At 31.8% G+C, this 27,447-nt stretch overlaps 1 protein-coding gene across 2 annotated transcripts; it reads right to left on the reverse strand.

The window, feature by feature from the left end:
• Positions 1–971: 971 nt before the first annotated feature.
• LOC132727576 (uncharacterized) lies at positions 972–27,447 on the reverse strand. Of its 2 annotated transcripts, none has more exons than XM_060713123.1 (6): positions 27,318–27,447; positions 25,860–25,995; positions 19,147–19,270; positions 12,779–13,020; positions 8,744–9,732; positions 972–7,932 (listed from the first exon to the last, which is right to left on the reverse strand). In XM_060713123.1, the coding sequence occupies exons 3-6, from the start codon at positions 19,268–19,270 to the stop codon at positions 7,038–7,040; spliced, it is 2,250 nt and encodes a 749-aa protein (XP_060569106.1). In that variant the 5' UTR covers positions 25,860–25,995; positions 27,318–27,447; the 3' UTR covers positions 972–7,037. The 2 variants fall into 2 exon arrangements, with proteins under 2 accessions (XP_060569106.1, XP_060569105.1); XM_060713122.1 differs by lacking the exon at positions 27,318–27,447 and adding an exon at positions 26,647–26,665.

Below are 27,447 nucleotides of genomic sequence, written 5' to 3' on the forward strand. Positions count from 1 at the left end.
ATCACAAAAGCTCACCCTGTCACTTTGTGACAGGTGAGCTAAAAAGCTGTCATTGTCATAAAATTTGCAGTTCATCTTAACAAACATTTCGAAACAAATAAACACAATTAACATAAATATTTAATCTATTTAATATTTCAAAAAATATATATGAGCCGTGTCACGACAAAACCAACATAATGGGTTTGCGACCAGCATGGATCCAGACCAGCCTGCGCATCCGCGCAGTCTGATCAGGATCCATGCTGTTCGCTTACAAACTCTATTACAAGTAGAAAAACTGATAGCGAACAGCATGGATCCTGATCAGACTGCGCGGATGCGCAGGCTGGTCTGGATCCATGCTGGTCGCAAACCCATTATGTTGGTTTTGTCATGACACGGCTCATATATATACCATATATATACATGTAAATATTGTGACCAAATTATACTCGTACAAAAAAGTATCGTCGGGTGTTCTAGATTCGATCCTATCCTCGATTCAACACCATATAGATCTATAAATGTTTCAAATCATCAAAGTAAATTACGTCTCAATTAATAGATACATAGTGCATCGATCTTGTACTGTAATAACACTGTAAAAATTACTTAAGAGTATTGAATCTTGGTCATCCTTGGATAAATTAAATAAACATTAGAACAATATTGGAAACAAGAAGTTCTAATAAATGTTGTTGATCTTGATTATTTACATATGCATCAAATTTCACACAAAGATGTACTATATACAAGTAATATTGGCGATATGACAAAGAACCTGCATGCGTATATTTGTGTAACGAATTATGTGAGAAATCAAAACAGTGAAATCAAAACTTTAAAATTATTCGAAAACAATAAGCATTCAATAAAACATAAAAAAAATCTTTTTAAAAAATATAATACAGCAAAAAAAAACTGAATATGAAAATAACCACAGTAACAATAACTTCACATCGGTCCTATGCCTTTACTTTTTACTCCTCCGCTTTTACATAAATCAAACTTTCATAATAATAAATTTCAATGACCATCGCATTGTCAAAACGATTTTCCAAATATGCCAATATTTTTTATGTTTATAAGTATACAGAATTTCCGTGGACTCGAGTGTCCACTTTCTTTTGCCTCACAGTACATGTATATGGCAAAACCAAGAGCGTCTTGTAAGCGTTTCTCAGATACTTTATTATTAATCCGGTATTTTCAGATGAATTATTATCTATTTCAATTTCTTTCAATAATTTCCGGTACACGATACAACGAATTTTCCACAATTATGGTTTTGATATAAAACCAAAACTGAAACCTGAAGGATCATCTTTTTCAAAGAAAATTTCTATATAACATCTTATATTAAAGTCTTTTTTTACAAGAAATATTCATTTAATATCAATAATGGCAAATTAACAACACCAAAGAAACCAATATATCTCTTTTTAAAGAATACAAACAAAAATGAGTCACAACCAATAATGTCAAAAAAAAAAGCTGCAAAAATAAAACACAGCAATTGCATATTAATAACCTTTAACAATTTTGATTGAAAAAGTAATTCTGTATATAAATAGGCCTTTATCACGGTGCCTTTATATAGTCATTTAACTACATTTTGCATCAACAAGCGGGGGCCGCGCTCGACGTTTTCTTACATCTAAAGTGAAGAATATTGTAGTAAATTATCTCTGAGAAAACATGATACTCTTTAACAAATTATGATTCAAATTTCATATTAGACCTATATAGTCAAGTTCCATCAAAGGTCAAAGTCACATTTGAATTAATCATCATGTCAGCTTTGTCATATGTGTTCTTTTGTCCAAGAATGACTCAAATTCATAGCCAAGTTATAAAAATTTGAGATAATTTCAACAATTTGACATTGATGGTAAAGATCATTTAAAGGTCAAGGTCATATAAAAATATTTCAAAATGTCGGTTTGGTCTTATTTTTACTTTTGTCCATGTATCAATCAAATCTATAAATAAATAATAAAGTAATGAGAATCTATACAAACTTAAATAATTTGACATTGAATGCAGTCAGAATAAGCCAAAATGTCGGGTTTGTCTTATATGTTCTTCTCTCTAAATATAAATCTAATTTGTAAAGAAATTACAAAGTTATGACAATTTAAGCAAATTTCAATATTTGACCTTGTCGGTCACGATCAATTTCAGGTCAAGGTCATATCAGAATAATTCAACATATCGGTTTTGTAATATGTGTTCCTTTGTCCAAGTATAATTCAAATAAGTAATTTATTACAAAGTTATAACATTTTAAGCAAATTTCAATATCTTGACGGCCAAGATCAAATAAATGTCAATGTCACCTTTCAATTATTCAACATGTCGTTTTTGTCATAAGGTTTCTTTTGTCCAGGTAGTGACAGTTATGACAATGTAAGCTTATTTTAAAACTTAAATGTCAATGTCATATTTGAATAACTAAATGCGTCAATTTTGTTATAATTAAGTGTTCTTTTGCTTATATATAAATCAAATCCCAAAATAAATAACAAAGATATGGCCAACTGTAGCAATATCCACTAATTTAACCTTAAGTGTCAATGTCAAATTACGATCAAGGTCAAGTAAATCTTTTCTAATGTCTTGTCCCCCAGTGTACCAATTATAGCAACAACTGTTAAATTACAATAATCTGACCTTCATGGCCAAGGTCATTTATAAGTCAAGGTCAAATTGAATTTGATCTTTTTTTTATAAATTGAAATATTGTCCTTAACAGTTTTATCACGTGGTCAATAGTTTTGGTAATGGTTAGTAACGGTAATGACAACGTCAGATATCCACGGTTGATTAACCCGAACATAACATACAATCATAAATGTTAATGGTCTGGCCGTGGGTATCCGACGATAGGTAATGGTGGCGCCCATAATTTTGAAATGAATCTTGTTTTTGTCGCCGTCACTTCTATTTTTGTAATTTAATGTGGCCCATTTTCCAGCAAACATTATATTACCAAATTTATATCCATTAAAGCTGTGGTTTGTTCGCAAACCCTGCAGAGAAATTCAAGTATTGTTGGTCACCACCCTACTTCTTGTGTATCTGCCGCGAGAGATTTTATTCTATAGTTGCTTGTAATTGTTCTTCAAGTTATGTCCCATTTTTTAAAGAAAATTGCACTTTGGTTACTTATTGGTGCATAACAAAATATATTTTATATAACATAGTTGTCAACTTTGCATGATGTAACATAAATAATTTGCCAAAAAGCTAAGTAAGGAAAAGATGGCACTGCTATATGACCAAAGAGGTTACATTTTAAAACTGTAAGGGGGAAGCTTTTGGAAAACGAAAAAAATACCATTTTTGAGGCTTAATGGGCCTTTAATTGTTTCAAATTCCATTACGTATTCAATTATCAAAAAACGTTACTGCCATTAAAGAATATTTTATACCAAAATAGCCCAAAATTCTGAATGACAGTGTCACGTGAATCTGTGGGCGGAGCGATCTATGTCAGTTGGCACCCACTTGAAATTACATATAACAATTTAGATAATAGCATATACAGAATATTTGTAAGTAAAAGAAAACTAAATGTTAAAAAAAACACTAAATATATACAATGTACAAATATATACAATGTACGTCGTTTTTGTACCAAAAACAAAACAAAACAAAAACATCTACTATACAATATACATAACAACAAACTTTACATGTTTTGAACGCAACTTGTTTATGGTGAATAGTAGCATATTTAGCCGTATCAGACGTTTCTAAAGTTTATTTATCATTTTCAGATATTTATATTCACGTCCAGGGGCTTCTGATTACATAAAACAATATAAACATTATCAACATTACATTTAATTCAAGGATTTATTCATCTCCGAGTATGACATTTTTCAACATATTCCTAAAACTGATCCGGGTAAAAAAATTCAGCTATGCTTAAAATAATAACAAATCATGCAGAGAATCCAACACTGAATTAAATTTGAAAGTTGCACTGATCCGATAAAAATGCAATGGAATCTACGAATTTAAGAAACTATATAATGATAAGAATACTTCAAAAAGCTAGACTGGGTAAATGTGGTATCAAATTTGGACGAGAAAAGACCGCGTTGAAGAATACACATTTTGCATTTCACAGTAGATTATATTTTATCTATAAAGTGTTTTCAATTCCAAGAAACTGTAAGATGTTTATCAAGAGTTGGAAAGCCGATGATAGTTTTAAAGAAATAATGCATCAGAAGATAATGATGAAATGTTGCACTTGCTTCTCCAACGTTAGTCACGACATTGACGGCTGTACCTCAAAGATAATAAAGCAGGATACAGAAATAGTGCTCCGATATGTGCTTTATATGTATATGTCATCTTGATCTATTCACAACGTCAAATTTCGATCTAAATATGTCTTTTGTTTTCTATATAAATGTTGGTATTTCTATAGCTGCTATAGCAATTTTGTTTCATAAACCGGCATTTTAATTTCTCTTTAGCTGTTTTGTTAATGTTATTTTACCGAAGTCATTGAATTACTTCCGATAATGCCATGTGCCTTCTCAGCGGCATGCACGCCTTGGAGCCCGTGAGAAGATAATCGTAGGTATGATTAACCTAAATTTATGGTCGCCACCGGAAACCCACATGGGCGACTACAACATAAGACCGCAAGTGAATTTACTTTATGAAAGTAAGTAATACAACGGATACAGGAGTTCATCAAATTCAAGAAAAACTTGTTCTCTAAAGTGAAAGTGTACAGTGCAATTACAAGGAACCTTGGTTTTTAAAGTCTCATCCGAAAGACTTGTAAATAATTCTTATCGGATTAATAACGGATTGTACTTGTGACCCTTGATTCAGTCCAGTACTTCTAAATAATGTTGCCTGCTCCATGTATAATAAAAGTAATGTAAGAAAGAACGCTTTTCAATCACTTAAAAATTAATATATAAATGACTAACAACAGATCCGTGCTAATGGGAAGGAAAATGCCCTTTACCTGTTTAATTTCTTAAAAGGACTTATCCTGCTTTCATTTAGGGACAGCCCAATGTCATTTAAATGAAAATTTTAGTAAGCCGGTAAACAGCATAGAGCCTGGTCAGACTGCACTGACGTGAAATGCTGCCCTGATTCTTTTTACTGGTTCAAAGTGTTTGAGGTTAAGCAAATTATCAAATAAACTTACAATACAGTTTTGTTTGAAGATCAATGTTAAATACAGTGTATTCTTCAGAATTCGAGTAATAATATAACAAAGGGAAGATGAAATGATTTTTGAAACAAACACGTGTTTTCAACAAGTAGCAGAAATATTAAATCTTTAATGATAATAGGTCTACATTTAAAGCATTTTCATATGCACATCTGAATATTAAAGTAAAATAGAATCGCTATATTCTAACGAAAGACTTCTTAAACCAATCAAACCGTTTAAAACATATTTTATACTTATTGTTATACTAATTATCAAATTAATGACTGTTTTAAATATCTCTCTGCATAACTGTTGAAATAATACGACTACTGTAAAACGTTCTATTGTAACATTATTTTGACAATGAAATAAAATTGAGGTTATTTCCATCAGGATATGTAGGAAACATATATATCGTATATATATATTACAGAGTACTAGAAAATGAAAAAAGAATGTGCTTGCTCTTCCAGGTAACATTTCTAAATACTGGGTTTGCTCACGTTTTCGCGGTGCTGAAAAATGTCTTTCATCAGATGAGTCACGTGATTTAAAAAAAGATGTCGTTTCACTGCCTATATGAATGCTATGACATTTGCCGATATAAACGAAGTTGTACATTCAAAGCTATTATTAGTAAAAGGACAAAATTAAATGTAATTCCTCACAGACGAGAATATCCTGTTCCCGCGTAAATGTTTAGCAGGTAAAGTAGCCCTAATGACAGAAGCTAGGTGAAGCCTTCAATAGTTACTCTATAGCCAACATGTTCCGGTTTCATAATGTGAAATATTCAATATATGTGAACATTTACAGAAGTTTTGGTCGGGTAAATACATTTTTCATCCATATCAATCAAAGCATCTGCAATACTTGTGCACGATTAAAATTGTGGTAATTTTAGAAAGGAATTGTTTGTTTGTGCTTCTTATCAATCAATATAAAATCAGTTACAAAGCCTAACACGTGTTATATAGGGTAACAAATTTGTGCCAGACAAAAATCAAGCCACTGAAAAAATCAAGCCTTTAACATATCGTATCCAAAAAAAGTATTCAACTTGGTTTGAAATTTAATTGATTTTTCCTACTAGACATAAAAGTTGAGCACAAAGATTTTAAGAATCTGAAATTTTTTATTTATGTAATATTTAATGAATCAAAACTAAATTTGTCCTAAGTAAGTTTCATTAATGAAGATATTTTTCAAAGAATATAAAAATGCAGGTTTACAAACGTTTCAAAGAATAAAGATAGTCCTATCAACTTTAGTAGTCTTATCTTTTTTAATGTGTTGATTATTTTAAGCCTGTTTACTGTGTATTTTGCTAATCATTGAATATGTTTGAGATTAGAATATGTAACAAAATATTGTACTAATATTATCTTAATTTACATCTTACATAACACAGACTGAAATGTTGTTATAACGTTTCTGTGCTTGCTTGATTCTAAATCATGCTGACATTGACAGAAAACTAGCCTTACTGTTTCGGGGAGACATCAGCTACAATCACTTCGTTAATTATTTCAGGCACGGCCCTGCACCCAAACAGAACCAACGGCCCTTTGTAATCAAGCTGTTTAGCTTCTGCTTAAAAAGTCACCAAGTCAAAACGAAACCAAATTCTTTCAAAACTTATTAAAACAAAGAAATAGTTTAAATAGTTTAAGTTTATATTTATTTATATAAACAGATTCTTTTGAGCGTAAGTGTAAATAACTGAAAATAAAAATAAACTGAAAATCAGAAAATATTAAATTTGCAACGTTTGATACGTATAAATTTGGACTAACATTAAGTTGCCAGTTACTAGTAGATGGAAAACAAGGCAAAAATGTAAAACATACTGTGAAAATTAAGGAATGACCAAAGGGATACTCGACTTGTCCTTTAGCTTTTCGAGTCCATTTCTTAATAAAAAAGACAAGCATTTCTTTTCCTCGGCAGGTCCACCCTTAAGTTTATAGTCCCCAGCATTAAGCATAGAAACCACTTTGATAGAGTCACCATCAATGGAAGGCATACATATGATAGCTCCACTATCACCTGGCTCAGCAAATATACCATTTACATCACCAGGTAACGGTTCTATTAGCAGGAGATAATCTTCTACGTCCGTGCTAGACAAAGTGAAGTCACTTGAGCAAAATATACCATGTGACAGTCCAGACTTTGCACCAAACTTGTACACAAATTTCTTTCTTAACTGTGCCACAGAGTCTTGTGCAATTTGAGCAGACCTATTAAACCCGTTATCGTCTTTCATTTTTCTGATGCAATGTTTTACAAAGTCTTCGTTCACGGTAACGGCAGCTATGTCGATGACAGACATTTCTTCATCTCCCGAGCAGACAGTCAAACGTTTTGTACTTTTTCCAATTATTTTCAGTTTCATGCCTCTATCGGGAATAAAAACATCATGTTCCTCTTTGTTTGGATTCTGTACAACATGAGCACATGTGAGAACGTACAACTTTTTAGAGTCGTTTTCTGCAAAGCAACCAAGTGTCCCTTCTCTATAGCTAAATCTGTCCTCTGGGAATGGACTCTTGATCAGTTTTCCGTTTTCATGTTGAATATTTGCCATCAGTTTCACAGGTTTATTTTCGACCGTCTTGATTTGGTATGGTTGTGAGAATCCGTATTTTTGCATTAACATTGGAATGTCTTCTGTAAATGTCCCTGTGTCTCTATTTACATGTATTTCAATGTAATCGTACACTCTACCTATCCCATACACATCTCTCAACCTTGAAAAAAAGAGGCCAACATATTAAAACATATTCTGGTTCAAATAATTTTCAAATATATCAAGAATTTGTTTTAGTGAAATTAAAGGTTAAAAAGATACTCAAAATATGTTGATGCCCTTGAGATATACAGTATTTGTTTTCAACAAACTGCAAAATATTTTTAATATCATTTATTTATCTTCCTGAAATTAACTACTAGGCTACATACTAGTATTCAAAGTAAAGTAAATATGACTATCAAAGTTTAAATCAACAAGAGTAACATTTAAGTGAATCGGCCATGTTTATGAGTAGGTGCAGAAGCAGTAACATTGGAGAGTACTTTTTATTGCATATTAGAATTAGGATTATTTACATTTTACACCGATTTTAGGAAACAATCTGTCTCATACCGCCGTGTAAGACAAGAAGTGTGCATGAAATGACTTATTCCTGCGCCCATTTTATAATTGAAATCATTTATCAGAACACACTCATTTGTAAATTCATGCGCTACTATAAGAAATATTAGCTAAAGGAAAAAGAAAAAGTTTTAGTTACTTTCCTCCAAAATATTGTTTCAATGTAAAATGCAAGAAGAAGAATCAAACACCGACTATCGTCACAGACGGGAATGCCTATCTAGAGGAAATTCGACAAAGCTTCGTTACTAGAGTCAACAGTTACCCTCGGCTACATGTAGATATTTCTGTCTGTACCGGTAGCCGATGGAAGATCTTTATAGTATTTTAACTTATTACAAATTGAAAGAATAAAAGTTCATCTCAAAAATACATTAAATACAAGTGTAATACATGTAGCTACTTACTTTAAAATGGCCTGTTTAAGTTCCATTGGAATATCCGGTATCAATGGTGTTGGTTCATATTTTTCAGTTATTGTTTGTTCTAAATAACCCTCGATTTCGAACATCATCTTGCCCATAACAATGATAATTTGTTGAGCAGAATCCATGGTCTTTTCAACATCATTTATGAGTTTAGACATGTCATTCTGTAAAGGGTAGACAATGAAGTCAAATTTGAATGAAACGTATCGTATAAAATACTCGTGGCGGCTTGCACCAAACTTTCCCTTTCCCATGTTTGCTTTCCTTTTATGCGTCTCCAATATTTCTTCGTAATCTTTACTGAATTCATTCAATTTTCTCAAATGATGCTTCGTATTTCTTGAAACAGATTCGATTGCCTTATGTTCAAACTCTATTTCCTCAAGAAGTAGATTAACAATCCATGATGGTATATTGTACCTCACTGAAAGTGGCTCGACAATCGCGCACTTAACTAGTCTGGCTATTTTCTTGAGTAACTGATGAAGAAATTTATCATCCATGCTTAATCCTTCGGTTTCCTTCGATTCGTCTCTTTCAGCTATTTTCCTCATATCAGCCAGGCCTATGTCATCTCGTAATAAAGCCTGAATAGATTTCACAACAAGATCAGTACGAAGAACTTCCTCATCTTTATGCTGAAACTGTTTTGTCTTCTTTACAAAACGTTCAAGATACACCATAACTTTGTGAAAACCGGCAATTAACATGGTTTCTAAGTGTTCTGATATTTTACTGCCAAGAACTGTACTATCATGCAAGCCAAAGATCACTCTGCCTTCGGGTATTTGTATATCTGTGCCTTGAAGTTTGGTGTGTATCATTTTATAAACTTCGACACGGAAAGAATCTTGCTCTTTAACGGTGTGATTGTGTTCCACGTCTATAACAACGAACATGTCCTCAAACACATGTTTGTTTCCTTTTACGATGTCATTATCGAACGTCTCTATTGCTTCGCGGATGCTCTGGAAAAAAGATACTAAATTAACTTACAGTTAAGTTCCTGATTACATCTCAGTCATGGACTTTTTATAACTAGGTAGGTAGAATAATGTAGGTAATCATAAAAGGCATGTTGTCATCTTCATGTTATTTCCGCTAAAATATGATAAACAAGATCAAAAAGGAAAGGCAGTGTTCAATGAACGCAACCCCCATAAGCTAAGCTTCCTAATTTACTAAAGTTTATATATGTTGCAGGTTCAAAGACTTGTTAGAAAGATTAGCTGTACATACTTGAGATAGGATTATATAACAATTGTATGTACTCAAAATGGTGATAATCCAAATAATTTGAAAGTAGAAACTGATAAAAGATTTGCTTTAAATGTTTGTCTTAGATACTGTAAATTAATTTGAACTGTATCTGTTAAGAAAAAGAACCAAAAAAGTACTTGTTTGGCCCCTGGTCTATAAGAAAGTTGGTGATGATTAACTATAAGATTTGTAAGATTTAAGAAATTGTTCAACAACCTCCCTTGTTTGCACAAGACCATCCATTAGTTCATTTGGTGGGAATAGTATTATCCATTTTCTAAAGTTACAAAGGGTTGAAAATTGGATGTTGCCTAAGCTGGTTCTAGGAGGTGTGACATATGTTGAACCATTTATTATGATCTTATTCCCCATGAAATGTTTTTTTCAACGTTCATTTCATTGGTCCCCCTTTCCAAATAGTTCTGATATCTTAAAACATTTAGTGACATAAATGCAGCTGGCAAAACACTACTGAAACATTGTCCATTAATATGATATGTGTCAGTGTTTTTCAGTGTGACCGTCAACATAGTATGAGAAGACAGTAAAGAGAGCAGACGTTGATATACGTCAACCACACATCAATGACTGATTAAGAATAGAAAACAGAAAAAAATGTTTTTTGTTATCTAAAAAGTTTCACTTCCATCTCTTGGGAAAATAGACATAAATACCAGGAATAATATGGTGAAATGAAATCTACAATATATATATAGTTTAATGTAAATGAATATACAGCTGATAGAAATGTGTGTACAGCTGGTAGATATGCAAAACCACTAACTACATGCACATAAATGAAATATATTTAATATGAGAATTAATTCATCTTCATATTTAGGACTTCCAATTAATTAATGTATATTCAGACTAGACCAAATGGCAAATACAATAGATCAGAGGAGGTTAAATCAAAAGGGAACTTGAATGAGTTAATATTATATACCCTTTTTATTATAATGAATAATTATGTCAGAAGAAATTATCAAAATTAAAAAAAATATATTATATCTAAAAACGCTTAATATTTGTTTATAAATAAGAGAGCACACACATGCACGAAAGAACCATTTTCTTTTATAAATAAAGTATTTAATTTAGTCTTTTTTCCCCATTACTTTGCATCACATATTGATATGTGCAATGTTATTGTTATAGAATACATCCTGGAATTTTGAAATTAAGTCAGTCATTTCAAAAATATGTCCTTTAAAAAGTTGTGGAAATATAAGTTGTACCTGATACATTGTTTTTGTTTAATTTATAACTTAATTTGTAACTTTGAATTTCAAGCAAATACAAAGTATTTACTGTGAAAATTTTACTGTATATAAGTACATTTTTGTTCCAGTATTTACAGTCAGTAACTTTAATTCACTCAATCAAGTAATTGAAAAGTACCTGTTAACTGTTCTACTCAATTCACAGGACCCCTACTATTAAGTTTTGAAAGTTTAAAGAGTAAACTTGCAATTTTTCAGAACTTTTGTTATAATACAGCACTAGTAACCTGTTCTCCACAAAACATGACATATCCAAATACACTTAATCACCTATATATATATTAATTATTAACATGTTTACAGAGTTTAATAAACCTAGATTTTAAAATAATTTAATTCCTTTTTGTCAATCTGTAACAGATTATATTTTTGTTACATCAGAATTTGTCTGTCAAACACTCTATGCAGGACACCAGTCCTCTCTTGATTTATGTTTGTTTTATTGCAAAATACAAATAATTTTAATATATTAAAATGTTGTCAAATAAAAAAATAAAGTTATTTAACACAGTCTATGACACTTATAAAACCACAGATTATGCCTGTGACATGTAAAATACATGTAGAAACAGATCATTTATAACTTAAAATATGAAATATGATAACAACAAAACTACATCATTTCTTAATTTTTCCAGAAAACATTTAAAAATCACTTGGGATGGTCATATTTGTCATATTTTTCACTATTGATAAATTGGAAGCATGCACCTTTATGTCATCTTTATATCCAAAAAAAACAACAACAGCAAAATAATGATGTCTTTAATCTCTACAAAAAAATCATCAACATTGCTTGTTACTTTTAGTATTTTTTATTCATAATTGAGCTTTTAAGGCCTTAGTTGGACTATTTCCATTTCTATGCTTTTGATACTATGATCTTATATAAAAGGTTTGCATTATCCCCAGATAACATATTCATCAATCTAGCATACAAACTGCTGTGGGATCCACATTTCCAGGCATCCAGAGGGATATATGAATGAACAGATTGTTGTTGTTGTTTTTTGTTTGTTTTTTGCTTTGTTGCATTTAAAGTCTCACAGACAATCAGCTGTGGAGTGACCTAATTTGCTCTTCTTACATTATTGCAGGTCCAAACAGGTACTAGATATAAACTATGAGTATGACCATTAGTAGATTAGATGAAAAGCTTTTATAATAATTAACATGAAAGAATCCACAGTCCCAGACAGTAATTTGGGGTAGGTGGTCTGAAATTTGTAAGCTTTGCATACCACTCAAAAACAGTCACCCCACGTACTGACTGAGTTCTCTTCTGTGAATTGGACTTACTAGCAAATATCCAATTTCCTTATTATAATATAAAGTAATATAGCAATATTGATAACAGTTGTTCCAGACAATTTCAAAGGTGCTGATTAGACCTGATCTCCCAGTCAGTTACACTTCATATTAAACTAAAATTCTATCCATTAATTAAGTAAAGAAGTTTAGAATTACATACCTCTAATCCACTCTGATTCAGTCGCTCTGTTTTTGTGTAACATATGTACAATGATATTCTTGATGGCTCTTTCAGTTCTGAGAATTTCTCTTCTGCTAATGGTTTTGTTGAGACAAGGATGTTAGCAAGGTCAATGTCATTTTGTCCAATAACACATATGGACAATGCATTTATAAATTTGTCATCAATATCATCTATTTCAATCATCAACTTGTCAACAAGAAAACTCTTTGGAAATGCACCTGTAAAAGTATACAATGTGAAATGAAACCAAAGAAATGTTTGCAAAGGATAATTCATTGTAAAAGTAAAAGGATGTGATTATAGGGAATATTGAAAGAGACAGAAGTCACTATGCTATTCTGATGGGTTGTAGGCCCCTATCACTAAAGTTGATCAAGCAACCTATTGGCTTACAATTTTATGCAATCAACAAGACTATATATAGAAGACATTCAAGTTTTTTTACATGAGTGGTGATACCCACAACTGAAAAATGATAATTTTCATACCACTCAATGAAAATAAATCCTTTATTTATAGAAGAAAGGTTAATTATATACTTTTTTCTCTTTTTTGACCTAACAATTCTAAAGACTACCAATTTAATTTTGTGTAGTGGCTGAATTTAGAAGAAAGTAGTCCAGCAAGACACCAGTGAAAATACAGAATATAGAAGCTATGATTCATGGTAGTGAAAAATAATTTTTTTACAGAGAAAATATGGAAATGAAAATACACATTTTTTCCATCAATTTATCTATATAGTTTATTTACAAGTATATAATAAAGAACCTTATTAGTATGATTTCAAGACGGGTAAATGAAAATTATTATATATAAGTGAATACATATCAATACACATTTATAAGGTAACAAGTATTACAAAATGTAAAACCAAATCAGTCCAGTTTTATGTTTATTTCATCAGAAACCGTACCAGTATAATAAGATTGGTTTAATTAGCTACTGGTATACATCTATTAAACTTTCACTTTTCATGTAAGTAAAAAACCTACAATAAAGGATACAGACTCAAATCTAGAATGTTAATAAATATATGAAACTGGTCTGTGTTGCTAGATAGTGTGAGCATAATGCGTACACTGAATGCTGCCTAATTTCCTTGTTGATCTGGTTTACAATATTTTTATAATCTTTTTTGGCTTACCATTGATGAAATGTTTGTTTAACCATTACTGATCAAGGCTTTTGGTTGTAACGGTTCAATGTAAGGTAATAAATATTCTGTCACATGCATACTTGAATTAGATTGAAATCATTGTGTAATACTTAACTAATGAAGATATACAAGAGGGTCATGATGGAGACTTTATTGCTCAAATGGGTAAACAGTTATGTCAATGTTCTCAGAGAAAAGGCCTCATTTTAAGGACTGTTTCATAACATAAACATGTTAAGCCAGAAGAAGTCAGTTTGATGTAATTTTATACACTAGAAAAGCAAAATATGCCAGAGAATTTTTACCTTTATACCAAATATTAAATATTGAGGTCTATTAACACAGGCTTTGTTCCAGGGAAAGGAGGCTATTTTTGACCTTGTCCACAGTGAATGGCAAAGGTTAATGTTTAGTGCCAATGTTCCATATATCTATAGAAGATATATCTAGCTAGAAGATATGGGTAAATACGCACTATCACAGGATAATCTTAATTTAAGCTAGACAGTTACCCCTTGGATAAGTCAAATTTCCACTCATAGGCAATGCTTTAAGAAATTTGGTGCAAGTGTACCAGGCAATGCACTAACACATAGCCTTGTCTTTTCTGACATATAGATTTGTTTTTATATATGCACCTTTGTAACACTACATGTTTGTTGTATTGATTTTCATTGGATTTATAATCAAGCTCTTTATATAATACTATTACACACAGCTGCTGTAAATTCAAATTGTGAAGAAATTTTCAATTTTCCTCAGATAAAAGAATTGTTCTGAGTAAATTTTCTATAAAGACTTACAAGGAATTATATGGCAATATATAAATGTTTGTTTGCATTATATAACCCTCAGTTAGTTACTTAGGTTATATAAGCTAATGGGTTATTATAGCATGTCAGAAGAAAATATGTTCATGTCAATAAAATATATTATGTTAAGTAAGTGGTCCCATTAAATGAGGCAAATTTTATGCCCAGACTCAGACAAACTTGGTATTGCTACATTATAGACAATGCTACATGTCAAATTTCTAAATTCTAAGACTAACAAATTAGCAATATAATTGTATGTCATTTATAAGGAGCTCCAATGACATTAAAAAACCTAAAAACCTAAAATTTGAAAATCTTATAATTATGGAGTAACTGGGTCAGTTACAGAAGAATATCAAAAAGATAATAACAAAATATGTATTTAGAACTAAATTGAAAATCAATACAAAGGGTGATTTTGAACATGATTTGAGTAAAAGGTGTTTAAAAACTTTTCTTTTAAAGTTATTTTGCACTATAACAATGACTGTTTTGGAGAGAAAAAAAAACAGTGAGCAAATGTTCTGTAACTTTGTAGACAAGTTATTGAAAAAGACTTTCATCAAATGGTATAAAAATCTAGAAAAAATATTTCCTTTCCTGTAAATAACAACAACAAAAGTAACCCCTATATGTCGCCTTTTTCAAGGCGACACAAAAAAATCTAAGACATACAGCATAATGAGTATTTTGGTATGGGTGATTCTGAAGCAACAAACATTATGTACATGTACATGTAAAATGCCATTATTACAATATTTTCTTCATAATTTGTACATGACTTCAGTGGTTAAAACAGTAAATAGTTCATAATTAACAAGAAGGCCATGAATATAGACAAGGAAAATGTAATATTGTAAACTATAAGCGAAAGCAGATATTAAATCTAAATCTTTAACTGTTATCACAAAGTTCATATTTGTATCTGAAATAGTGCAAGTGTAAAAACATTACTGGTTGCTTTTGCTATGGGAGAACAATAGTTACTGAAGAAGACACTGGTTGATATACAAAATTTGTGGTTTCCTTGGAAGTCACTGACTGCTGTGAAATTCAATGGTTGATTCACATGTTGCTAAGCAAAGCAAATGTTTGCTATAGTATTCACTGGCTGCTATGTAAACAAGAGGGCCATGATGGCCCTAGATCGCTCACCTGAATTATCAAACTCATCCAAACAATTACCTAGACAAGCATTCTGACCAAGTCTCATGACAGGTGAGTCAAAAATGTGACCACTACAGTGTTAACAAGGATTATCCATATTTGAGCAGTGCGACCTAGTTTTTTTTACCCAGGTGACACATATTCAAACTTGACCTAGAAATCATCAAAACAAACTTTCAGACCAATTTCCAGGATACTTGGATCAAAACAGTAGCAACTAGAGTGTTAACAAGATTTTTCTATTTTTAGCTCGGTGTACCTAGTTTCACATGCGATTTCGAACTCATCCAAGCAATTACCTAGACAAGCATTCTGACAAGTCTCATGACAGGTGAGTCAAAAATGTGACCACACTACAGTGTTAACAAGGATTATCCATATTTGAGCAGTGCGACCTTAGTTTTTTACCCAGGTGACACATATTCAAACTTGACCTAGAAATCATCAAAACAAACTTTCAGACCAATTTCCAGGATACTTGGATCAAAACAGTAGCAACTAGAGTGTTAACAAGATTTTTCTATTTTTAGCTCCGGTGACCTAGTTTCACATGCGATTTCGAACTCATCCAAGCAATTACCTAGACAAGCATTCTGACCAAGTTTGATGATAATGGAGTCGAAAATGTGACCACTAGAATGTTAACAAGGTTTTTCCATATTTGGGCGGTGTGACCTAGTTTTTTTCATCCAAGATGACCCATGTTCGATCTTGACTTAGAAATCATCAAAACAAACTTTCAGACCAATTAACAGAATATTTGGATCACAACAGTAGCCACTAGAGTGTTAACAAGATTTTTCTATTTTTAGCTCCTGTGACCTAGTTTTTCATCCGAGATGTCCCATGTTCGATTTATTCCCAGCAATGACCTAGACAAGTTTCCTGACCAAGTTTGATGACAATTGAGTCAAAATTGTGACCACTAGAGTGTTAACAAGGTTTTTCTATTTTTAGCTCCTGTGACCTAGTTTTTCATCCGAGATGACCCATGTTCGAACTCATCGGAGTTATTACCTAGACAAGCATCTTGATCAAGTTTGATGATGATTGATGCAAAAATGTGACCGCTAAAGTGTTAACAAGGTTTTTCTATTTTTAGCTCCGGTGACCTACTTTTTCATCCGAGATGACCCATGTTCGAACTCATCCAAGCTATCAACTAGATAAGCATCCTGACCAAGTTTGATGATGATTGATGCAAAAATGTGACCGCTAGAGTGTTAACAAGGTTTTTCTATTTATAGCTCCGGTGACCTAGTTTTTCATCCGAGATGACCCATATTCGAACTCATCCGAGCTATTATCTAAACAAGAATCCTGACAAAGTTTGATGATGATTGGGTCAAAAATGTGACCACTAGAGTGGTCACAAGGTTTTTCTATTTATAGCTCCTGTGACCTACTTTTTCATCCGAGATGACCCATGTTCGAACTCATCCGAGCTATCACCTAGACAAACATCCTGACCAAGTTTGATGATGATTGGGTCAAAAATGTGACCTCTAGAGTGTTCACAAGGTTTTTCTATTTTTAGCTCTTGTGACCTAGTTTTTCATCTGAGATGACCCATGTTCGAACTCATCCGAGCTTTCAACTAGATAAGCATCCTGACCAAGTTTGATGATGATTGAGGCAAAAATGTGACCGCTAGAGTGTTCACAAGCAATTGTGGACGGCCGGACGGACGACGGACGACGGACATTCATCGATCCTAAAAGCTCACCCTGAGCAAGCTCAGGTGAGCTAAAAAGTCAATGTCACTGGTTTCTATGGAAATTAACAGTTTGCTATGAAAAAGTCAATGGCTGCTATGAAGTCACTGGCTGATATATAAGTCAATGGTTTGCATGGAAAGTGAATGGTTGTTATTGAAAGTCAATGGTTGCTATGAGACTCACTAATTGCTATTTGAAGGCACTGTTTACTACGGGAGTCAATGGTTGTTGAAGAAAGTCACCAGTTGCTATGGAAGTCTATGGTTGCTTTGGAAATTCAGTGGTTGCTATGGAGGTCACTGGTTGCTATGGTAAGTCAATGGTTTCTATGGAAGTCAATAACTGCTATGGTAAGTCACTGGTTGCTATGGAAGTCACAGGTTGCTATGGAAGTCAATGGTTGCTTTAATAGTAAGTGGTTGTTATGGAAAGTCACTAGTTTGCTATGGAAAGTTCATGATTGCTGTGGAAGTCAGTGGTTGCTATGGAAAGTCAATGGTTACTATATGAGTCACTGGTTGCTATGGAAAGTCATGGGTTTGCTATGAAATACTATAGTTGCTATAGAAATAACTGGGTTTTATGTAAAACAATGGTTGCTATGAAAAAGTTGCTTTGTAAGGTCAATGGTTGCTATGGAAAGTCATTGGTTGCTATGGAAGTCAGTGGTTGTTATAGAAAGTCACAGGTTGTTATTAAAATGTATTGCTGCTATGGAAAGTCAATGGTCGCTATGGGAGTCAATGGTTACTATGGAAAGTCACTGGTTGCTATGAGAAGTCACATTATAAGAAAATCTATGTTTCCCCAGGGTGGGCCAATTTTGATTCCTGGACTTTAATTTGAAAAAAAAAATTTAGGGTTCACCTGACTATGTATGTTTCATGCTAAATATCGTAACATACAGCCCTTGCAGTTTTCAAGAAGGAGATTTTTCAAGTATTTACTATATCAGGAAAAGTCATGGACCCCTGGGGGTCAATTTTGACCCCAGGGCTTTTATTTGAACAAACTTTGTAAACACCCACCAGAAGATGTTTCATGCTACATATCTAAGCTCTAGCTCTTTGGATTTTTTACAAGAAGATTTTTTGTTAGTTTGAATACCTATAGTCCTATATATGTGTAAGGGAAATCATTCACACCCTGGGGTGGGGCCAAATTGACCCCAGGGCATTTACTTGGTAGACACCCGCTAGAAGATGTGGTTCTTGCTAAATATCTAAGCTCTAGCTCTTTGGATTCTTTTTTTTTTAAAGAAAACTTTTTAAGTTTTTTCTTTCAGTTGCCATGGCAACCAAAGCTTTCAATGGAATTCAATTCTTTCAACAATTTTTAAAGGTGATCTCCAAAGGAATATTCCTGTGAAGTTTACGGACAGAAGCCGAAAGGACGCCAGACAAATTGCAATCACCAAGGCTCACCTTGTCACTTTGTGACAGGTGAGCTAAAAATATGAAATAAAACATATAGAGCTCAAGTTACCTGTCAGTCTTTTGAATCTTGGTATAAGATCATGATATCTCCTTTGAAAGTAATGTACCCTTGGGTAAACTCTCAATGTTTTTACGGTGTGGCGTTTTGGACCTCTTAAGGTTAAGGAACTCATCTGAAATATAACAAGTACATGAAAGTAAATACCCAAAACGGATTAAACTTTTATAAAATTATTTTTACTGTTTCTATTTTCTAATTTTAATTGTAACCTTCATGTTCCATATTTAAATACTTTAGAGATAGCCTTGATACATGTTTATTTTTAATGTAAGACCATACAGCATATTTCTAGGAGTGCCCTGAGACAAAAAAACAAAGTACATGTATATGACAATGCAAATTGCAATAATTTGACCTTGATGTTCAAGCTCAAATAAGGTCAAGGTCATATTTGAATAAATAAGGGTTCCTTTGTCATAGTATCAATCAATTCCATAAATAAATTACAAATTAAGGTCAAGGTCAACTTCAACAAGAGCCATGTTAGCATGACCATCCCCGCCGAATGTGTTTCGCATTGTAAGAATGTATATGTAGCAGAGCATAATAATTAAAGCTAAAGAGGTCTTTTGGTAATGAAAACTGATGGCTGAAGTGATTACAGATGTGAAACCTATGTGAATACTGATGGCTGAAAATAACAAAGGGCAATAACTGAAAAATAATGCAGGGTAGGTTATCATTCTTGTGTGCTGCACTCCTCCTCAATGAGATCTATCCACCTATGAAGTTTCAAGTTGATACCTCTAACACTTTTTGAGATAAGCTCCGGACAAAAAGTATGAAAAATAACAAAGGGCAATAACTCAAAAATTATAAAGGGTAGAGTTATCATTCTTGCGCACAGCATTCCTCCTCAATAAGATCTATCCACCTATGAAGTTTCATGTTGACATCTCAAAGACTTTTTGAGTTATGCTCCACTCAGGTGAAAAATTAAGTATGAAAAATAACAAAGGGCAATAACTCAAAAATTATGAAGGGTAGAGTTATCATTCTTGTGCACTGCACACCTCCTGAGTGAGATCTATCCACCCATGAAGTTTCATGTTGATATCTCAAATGAGATATCTATTTGATGACTTGTCCCAAGGATTGTTGTACACATGTAGTGAAATTACAATGATTTGAACTTTTATGTCAAGGTTATCTATAAGTCAAAGTCAAATTAAGTTTAATCTTTTTAAGACATTGTTCTTAGGGTATTTAGGCTCAAGTTTGATGACCATTCATTAATATAATTGTAGCCAATTATAGCAAAAATCAAGCAAAATTCATTGATTTGATCAAGACCATTTAAGAGTGAAGGTGAAGTTCAGTATGGCTTGTCCAAAAAGTTTTGTTAAGAAGGCAATACATTGAGAAATGAAAAAATAATGACCAGCATTAATGCTTTTTGACGGCAACAGCAATGTCAACGACACCATGACTGTAATAACTTTTTTTTTTTAAAAGAATCATGCAAGCTAAAACTAGAAATGTGTCCATAGGACACGGATGCCCCCACACACCACTGTTTTGTCAATCTAATGACTCTAGGTCAAATATTTTTTGGACTACATGTGCCACAAATTGAAAACTACAAAGGGCCATAATCCTGTTAAATTTGGTTGCAGCAAAAATTCCTTTCTTTACTACCATCTACACATTAAGCAGGCCTCGACATTAGCGGTGGTCCGTTGGTCCGAGACCACTTGATTTTGGCAAGGACCACTTAATTTTAAAACCCATTGGTCCGTTGGACCACTTGAATTTTCTGGTTGATGCAAAGCTCATTTGGAAGAATGGCGATTTGGTCAAAACCAGTTTATATGATTTTGTTAAAAATCTTGTGTCCGATGTACATGTATATGGTTCATTAATCTCTGATTAGTAAAAGAAGTTCTTAAGTCATTGATAACTTTCGTTTGAAGTCGCTAAAATTTGTTTTGCAAGTTAAAAGAGTTTAGAATTTGTGATATTAATTTAGGTACAAAATTCATTCAAATGGTGCTAGTAATTATGCATCGTCGGATACCGACGGCGGAACCATTAACATTTAATGATAACTGACCACCTAACTTCTGGAAGGACCACCTAACTTTCAAATCTAGTGGTCCGGCGTACCACCTGCTAAAAATGTTAGTGTCGAGGCCTGTTAAGGTTGTTCATCCCTGGAAGTTTAAGCAAAATCTGCCATCCGGTTTAAGAGGAGTTGCGTTCACAAGATTTTGGGACGTACGGACAGACGGACAAGTGCAACGCTATATGCTCCCACATTGTGGGGGCATAAAAATGAAAGCCTGTTTCATTTCACAGAATATCATTTAGAAAAGTTGTGATTATGAAAAAATCCATTTATTTATTAATTATTGTGTATAATTTAATACTTGCCTTAAACCTAAAAATTTGAATTTAAGTCTACAATCAATTTTGCCTATAATTAGAAAGCTAGTACATGTATTGGTTACATTAATACATGGTGTTGATTGGTTACAAACAATTAACATTCAATTACAATGCATCTTAAATTAATAATGCAATTTTTACTGAAACAAATTATTGACAACGATGCTACAGACATTTATAGTTAAAAATGCTGTATCATATATTATGTTGTAAACTACTTGTTTATTTGTTCACATGTAATTAAAAATGTATGTTTTGTAATCTGTGTCTAAGATTATTAAAAAAATTTCTTTTTGACAATATTTTTAGCACTAAACTACCATAATGATCTTAGAAACTCATTCTAAATACATGATCATAAGCCACATAGGCTAAAAAAAATTAAGATATTTAATCAATGAAATAGAAATTGTTATTACTAGTGTTTTTTCATCTTTTAATCGTGCCATTGATAGCAGGCCAGAGCTGCTTTCCCTTGGGATTTTTTTTTAAATCATGCAGTTTTGAGTTTTTCCCTTAAAGCAGCATGCCCCCAGATGAGCGAAAATATTTCAATAAATTCAAACTTGAGGAAAATGTACTATGATGTACTATGAGCTTAGGAAAAGTAGAAAGATTAAAGATTTGAGTAATAATTTACATGTTATGAGCAATTAATAGTTATCTGTCATTATTTGCAACAATATTTCTACTGCGTTACTAGTGCAGTAACTTGTGTAAGGGTAATTTTCGCATATTTTCATCTCTTTTTGTAATTCACATGGGTTGTAAGTCCCATTGAAAATGTGTAAATTGTTTCCTTTTGGTTACTGTACAATATTATGCTTTGAAGTGCATTTTCAAAATTTTCATGAAAATAAGCATAAATCTGGAGGGGTGTTGCTTTAAATTTAATTTACATCAAGTTTTTACTTCAGATGTATACCATGTATACTGAAAATTTGGACACCTGTGATCAATTTTAGGACAAGTTTTTTAAACTACTTAAGGGAGTTGTCCTGGACAACTCTATTCCTGAAAAATTTGTATAGCACTGCATCCCATTTTTTTTCACCATTTTTTACCCAAATGAATATAGGGGTAGGATCACTTCCTCTAGCTGTGAAATAAGCCATGATTACTTAATACATTTTATATGTAATTTCTACAATATATATATGAAATTATGCTGCGAGGTCCTAATTCTATGATGATAATTTACTTGTATTTATTAAGATTCTGCCACAAGTTACAAACATGCATACAGTGGCGTACCTACCGATACGCCAAATACGCACGGGTGTATGAAAAGAAAAAAAAAGAAAATTTCAAATCGGACATAGATCGATCAACATATTTGTAGCTCCTAATTGATTCTTTATGTATGCTGAGGATGTTTCCTTATTCGAATATGTGTTACCTATTTTGATAATGTGTATACACAATTTTAGTGAGAATTGATCTATCGTTGTTTCAATCTGAAATCACTGTAAGGCCATAGAAAATTAATCTTTAGACTCTCATCCAGGTTTCAAGAAATAATTGGGGCGGGTGGGTGGAATTTATAATTTATTTTATCCATCACTTTTAAGACCTGAAAAAACAGAAATGTATGAATAAACAAAAGTGTTTAAATCTATATTTTAATGAGAATAATACTAAATGTTGTAAGATTTGTTACTTACAATCATCTTTTACATTTTTGAAGCTATGTTTTTTTATTGGAGAGACACTCGTCAACTCGTGTTTATTTTGTCCCAACTTCACATTCACTACACAGCTTCTGTGGTCAAGATTAAGGCTTTTCAACTGGCAAAATTTTTCAAATATATTGATGAACGTCGCATCATTTCCACCCAGATTTTGATCAAAACTAAACCCAAACCAATCACAAACAGTTTTCTTGTTTACTGCATCATATATTTCACATAAGACGAACATTTTGACAATTTTACTGATCGAAAACGAACGTATTTAAAATCTTGATCACTAGACGCTGTAAATCTCAGTCTGATTTCTATGCGTTTGTCCCGCGAATATTCGACCACGATTTTCGGACGAATTTTCGTCCACAGACGTCTGCGAAATGAACAATTTTTTTTATGAAAATAAATTATTTTGGAGCGGAAAGATTTTGATACGGGCGGGCGAGGATGAGAGTCTAAAAATTAATTTTCTGTGGCCTAATAAAAGTTTTTATGGAGGTATCGTTTAAATTATCTTAAGATTTTAATTTATAATATCCTACTGTATGCGGATTCTATTAAGGACTCCGAAAACAAAAATGTTCGGCCTTTCTACAGAGCCACGGAATGACGAACACAATGTAAAAAAATATGATATGAATAATTTCTTTGGAAATTTCTCTTTCTGCAGATTGAGTTATCAAAATAATCTATGTTATAATGCAAATTAACCCAAATAATGATAATAAAAAGTCAAATTCATTTACAATCATCTTTCCCGCAGAATCAAAATCAATGAAAACTGAACATTTATTTCATTATTTTACATTTATATGCAAAATTAAGTCTTGTCTGCAACTAGACATCTGTAGCACAATGGAAGGGAGTTGACCATATGTAATTATTTTTTATATTTAACCTTATAGTTATAAGTTACTATATCATTTCTAAGTTAGTAACATTCTTTCATCTTATATCAATTTTATTCAAAACCATTGCCCACATCTATCGTCGCAAACCATAGTCAACTTATATTTATTTGACCTAAAAATATATCAATATATAAAGTTATTTCTACCGTCTTATTTTATTGACTATAGAAATAAATTGCAACCTACTGTAAACAATGATATATATAGTCTCATCTATACATATTGAAGTACGTTATTATGACGTTAACGTCATTAACATTTGGAGTGCGCCGCTGTTTATGTAGAATTAAATATTGTTGTCATATAAGAAGCTACTAACATGAGTTTTTCTGTGTTTATTTGTTATTTATTCTTCTAAGCAATGTAAGAATCTCAAATGTATTTTACGCAACAATGAAAGTCCACGAATTTTTGGATAACCCCCGTACATAGTCTCATCTATACATATGAAACATAGATAAATATACAATATGAAACATAGATAAATATACAATGAGAACAACGTATACCTATATAAGAGATAATAAGACACATCATGTCCCGATTCTTTTATTTTCACCGACTTCTGATTATATACCAACATGCTTTTATGTGCGTTAGTCATTTAACAATGTACTGAACTAATTTAAACATTTCGATGAAAATTGAAACAAAATAGTTGAGAAAAACATTGTTAAAGATAAAAAATTATTTTCTTTAACATTGACATAATGCACATTTGGAAATACTTTTATAGGACTTAAATGATCTCGCGATACTACAATTTAGATGTGAATACGATAACCTATTGTTACACAAAAACATTTAAGCTATTTTGTTTGTATTATCGTTATACAGATTATTTTAAATAATATTTTCCTTGATTATATCTCATGTTACGGGTATGGTGAAACCAAAGAAAAATAACAAGGAAAAAGACTTCTTAGACTCATCTTCATAACAAAAGAGACACCTGGCTATGTTTAGTTTTTTTTCTAATACACGGTAGTAAATAACTTTTTTATGAATCATTTAAGCCAGTGTAAATCTAGACTGTGCAATTTCTCTTACATTCAATACATGTACTTGATGTTACTTTCATAAATATAGATAAAGACAATGTTTAAGTAGTACAATCCCTGGTAATAGCAAAGAGCTATCTTGATATAAGTCTCGACCAAAGACGCTGACATACTCAAAATAAGCCAAGGTACGCCCCAGTAAAGCATATTTTCCTTGATTATATCTCACGTTAAGTTATAGTGAACAAAAGAGAATAACAAAGAAAAAACTAAACTTGTTACAAAAGGAAATAAAACCCATCTTTTTTTACAAGAGAGACACCCTGGCTATGTTTTGTTTTTTGTAAAAGCAAATATTTTTGAACTATTTAAAAACAGTGTACACGTTAGAACTACGCGTTATTTCTATTACATTCAAATTTATGTACTATTTTCATAACTATAGATAAAGACAATAGTAGTACAATAAGCTAAAATATCCCCTAAATCCTTAGTTAGTGCACAAAGCTATATTTGATATATAAGTCTCTGGCGATCCTTCGGCCAAAAACCGGCACTCGGCGTACACTCATAATAAGCAGACGTACGCCCCTGGTATATAGCTTGAGAATTTGGCATATTTGTTTATTGTTGCAAATTATAGAATCTATTTCTTATAACTGCAAAGACTTGATCCTTTAAAACCTTGTTTAGAAAAAATAGAAATGAAAACAAACCTTGATCTTGAATGTCCTCTAGTAGTAGATCTACCGTGGACAAAAATTTGCAGGAAATTTGCAAGACTTAAATAATCAATCCAATCAATAACCTCATCTAGGAAAGAGTTTGCAAGATGATGCATGTCTGTGATTTCTAAAAATATGCAAATTGTTAATTGTGTTAATAATAAATTTACAAATTAAATTTTAACATAAACAATTTTTTTAAATAAACAGAAAAAAACAAAACAAAAAAAAAACATAAATTTTGTCCAAGGGCTTTAAAAATAATTCATTTCATTTCATAATGAAAATTACAACAAAAGCAAAATAAATTTTGATCTTTATAAGAATGTAACTTCCACATTGGTTTCCCAAAAACCAAAGTCAAATAATAACTTATCTATAAATAGGTGTGCTTACATACATATATAAACTACAAAAATAATTCATGATTTCATTTATTTTTGCAAAAATTTAAAATTAGTTCATAACGTGAATTGCACTGTTAAGGCAGATAATATTTTTAGCTTTTAATGAAAACCGTTTTTTTACAATAATTATATTTATACTAAATGCAATAACATTACTTATTCTTTAAAGTTTAAGTTCAAATTTAAACATCTTTATAAATAAAATTTAAACCGAGATCATTTTACATTGTAACTAGATACTGTGAAAATCTATATTTGATCCTTCTCCTTGCGACACCTTGTACAAATAATATTTCATACAACACATATTGCTTAAATAATGACTAATTCAAATTTAATTAATGAACAACACACCTGCAATAAATACTTACATGCACTTATACTTGTTCTTTTTATTTCATTTTCCACTGGTATTAACATTTATTACAACAAATACATTTTAAAAAGTGCAATTACTGTAACATTACTGTAACATAATAATCTCTTTTTTATTTTGTTAACCAAAACAGATTATGATTTAAGGTGATCCAATATTAAATTCAGAAAATCATTTTCTTTTATTCAAAGACAGATGATACAATTAAAAATATAATATATATAAAATAATGTCAGATGATAAAAATAATCCCAAAAGTGCTGATTTTTCAGACAATAATATTCATATTCAGTATTGCGAATACGAGTTCATATTCGGTATTTAGACATACCGTCCAATATTACACAGAACATTATCCTTTCAACATAGATCTACTGTATATAATATATAGTTTTTAATCTTTTGTTTTTCTCTTCAGAAAATAAAACAATCCCATTGCGCAAGAATGTCAAAACAAACAAACAAAAAAGCTATGATTAAGTATAAAGTAATGAAACTAATAAATCGACGGAATAAAAGTACGTCATTGTCATTTTTGGAAAACCGAAACTGGTTGTCCAGATCTACAGTCATCTACTAAAAGATCTCACGAGTTCATAGGTCAATGATTCTTGCTAAATAACTTCATGGAATGTAAATTACATGGACATTAGAAAAAAAACTCACCAATGGATTTATCATCGTTTCTTCTTTAAAAATATTTGTCTATTTTTGGCTACAGCTGGGTTTTTCTATTTCTAAAAATAAACCGCAATGCGATTGAACAATCCGAACACCTCACAGTGATTAAGGGGAG

Source organism: Ruditapes philippinarum, unplaced genomic scaffold (genome assembly GCF_026571515.1).
Source record: "Ruditapes philippinarum isolate M1 unplaced genomic scaffold, ASM2657151v2 ctg2045_1_1_1_1, whole genome shotgun sequence".
Taxonomy (NCBI): Eukaryota; Metazoa; Mollusca; class Bivalvia; order Venerida; family Veneridae; genus Ruditapes; species Ruditapes philippinarum.

Coding starts and splice junctions, on each gene's coding strand:
- LOC132727576 (XM_060713123.1), bottom strand. CDS start 19,270: ATGAGTTCCTTAACCTTAAGAGGTCCAAAACGCCACACCGTAAAAACA. Junction 9,733..12,778: donor TGAATCAGAGTGGATTAGAG/GTATGTAATTCT, acceptor TCTTTTTTCCAG/AGCATCCGCGAAGCAATAGA. Junction 7,933..8,743: donor CTTAAACAGGCCATTTTAAA/GTAAGTAGCTAC, acceptor CTTTTTTTCAAG/GTTGAGAGATGTGTATGGGA.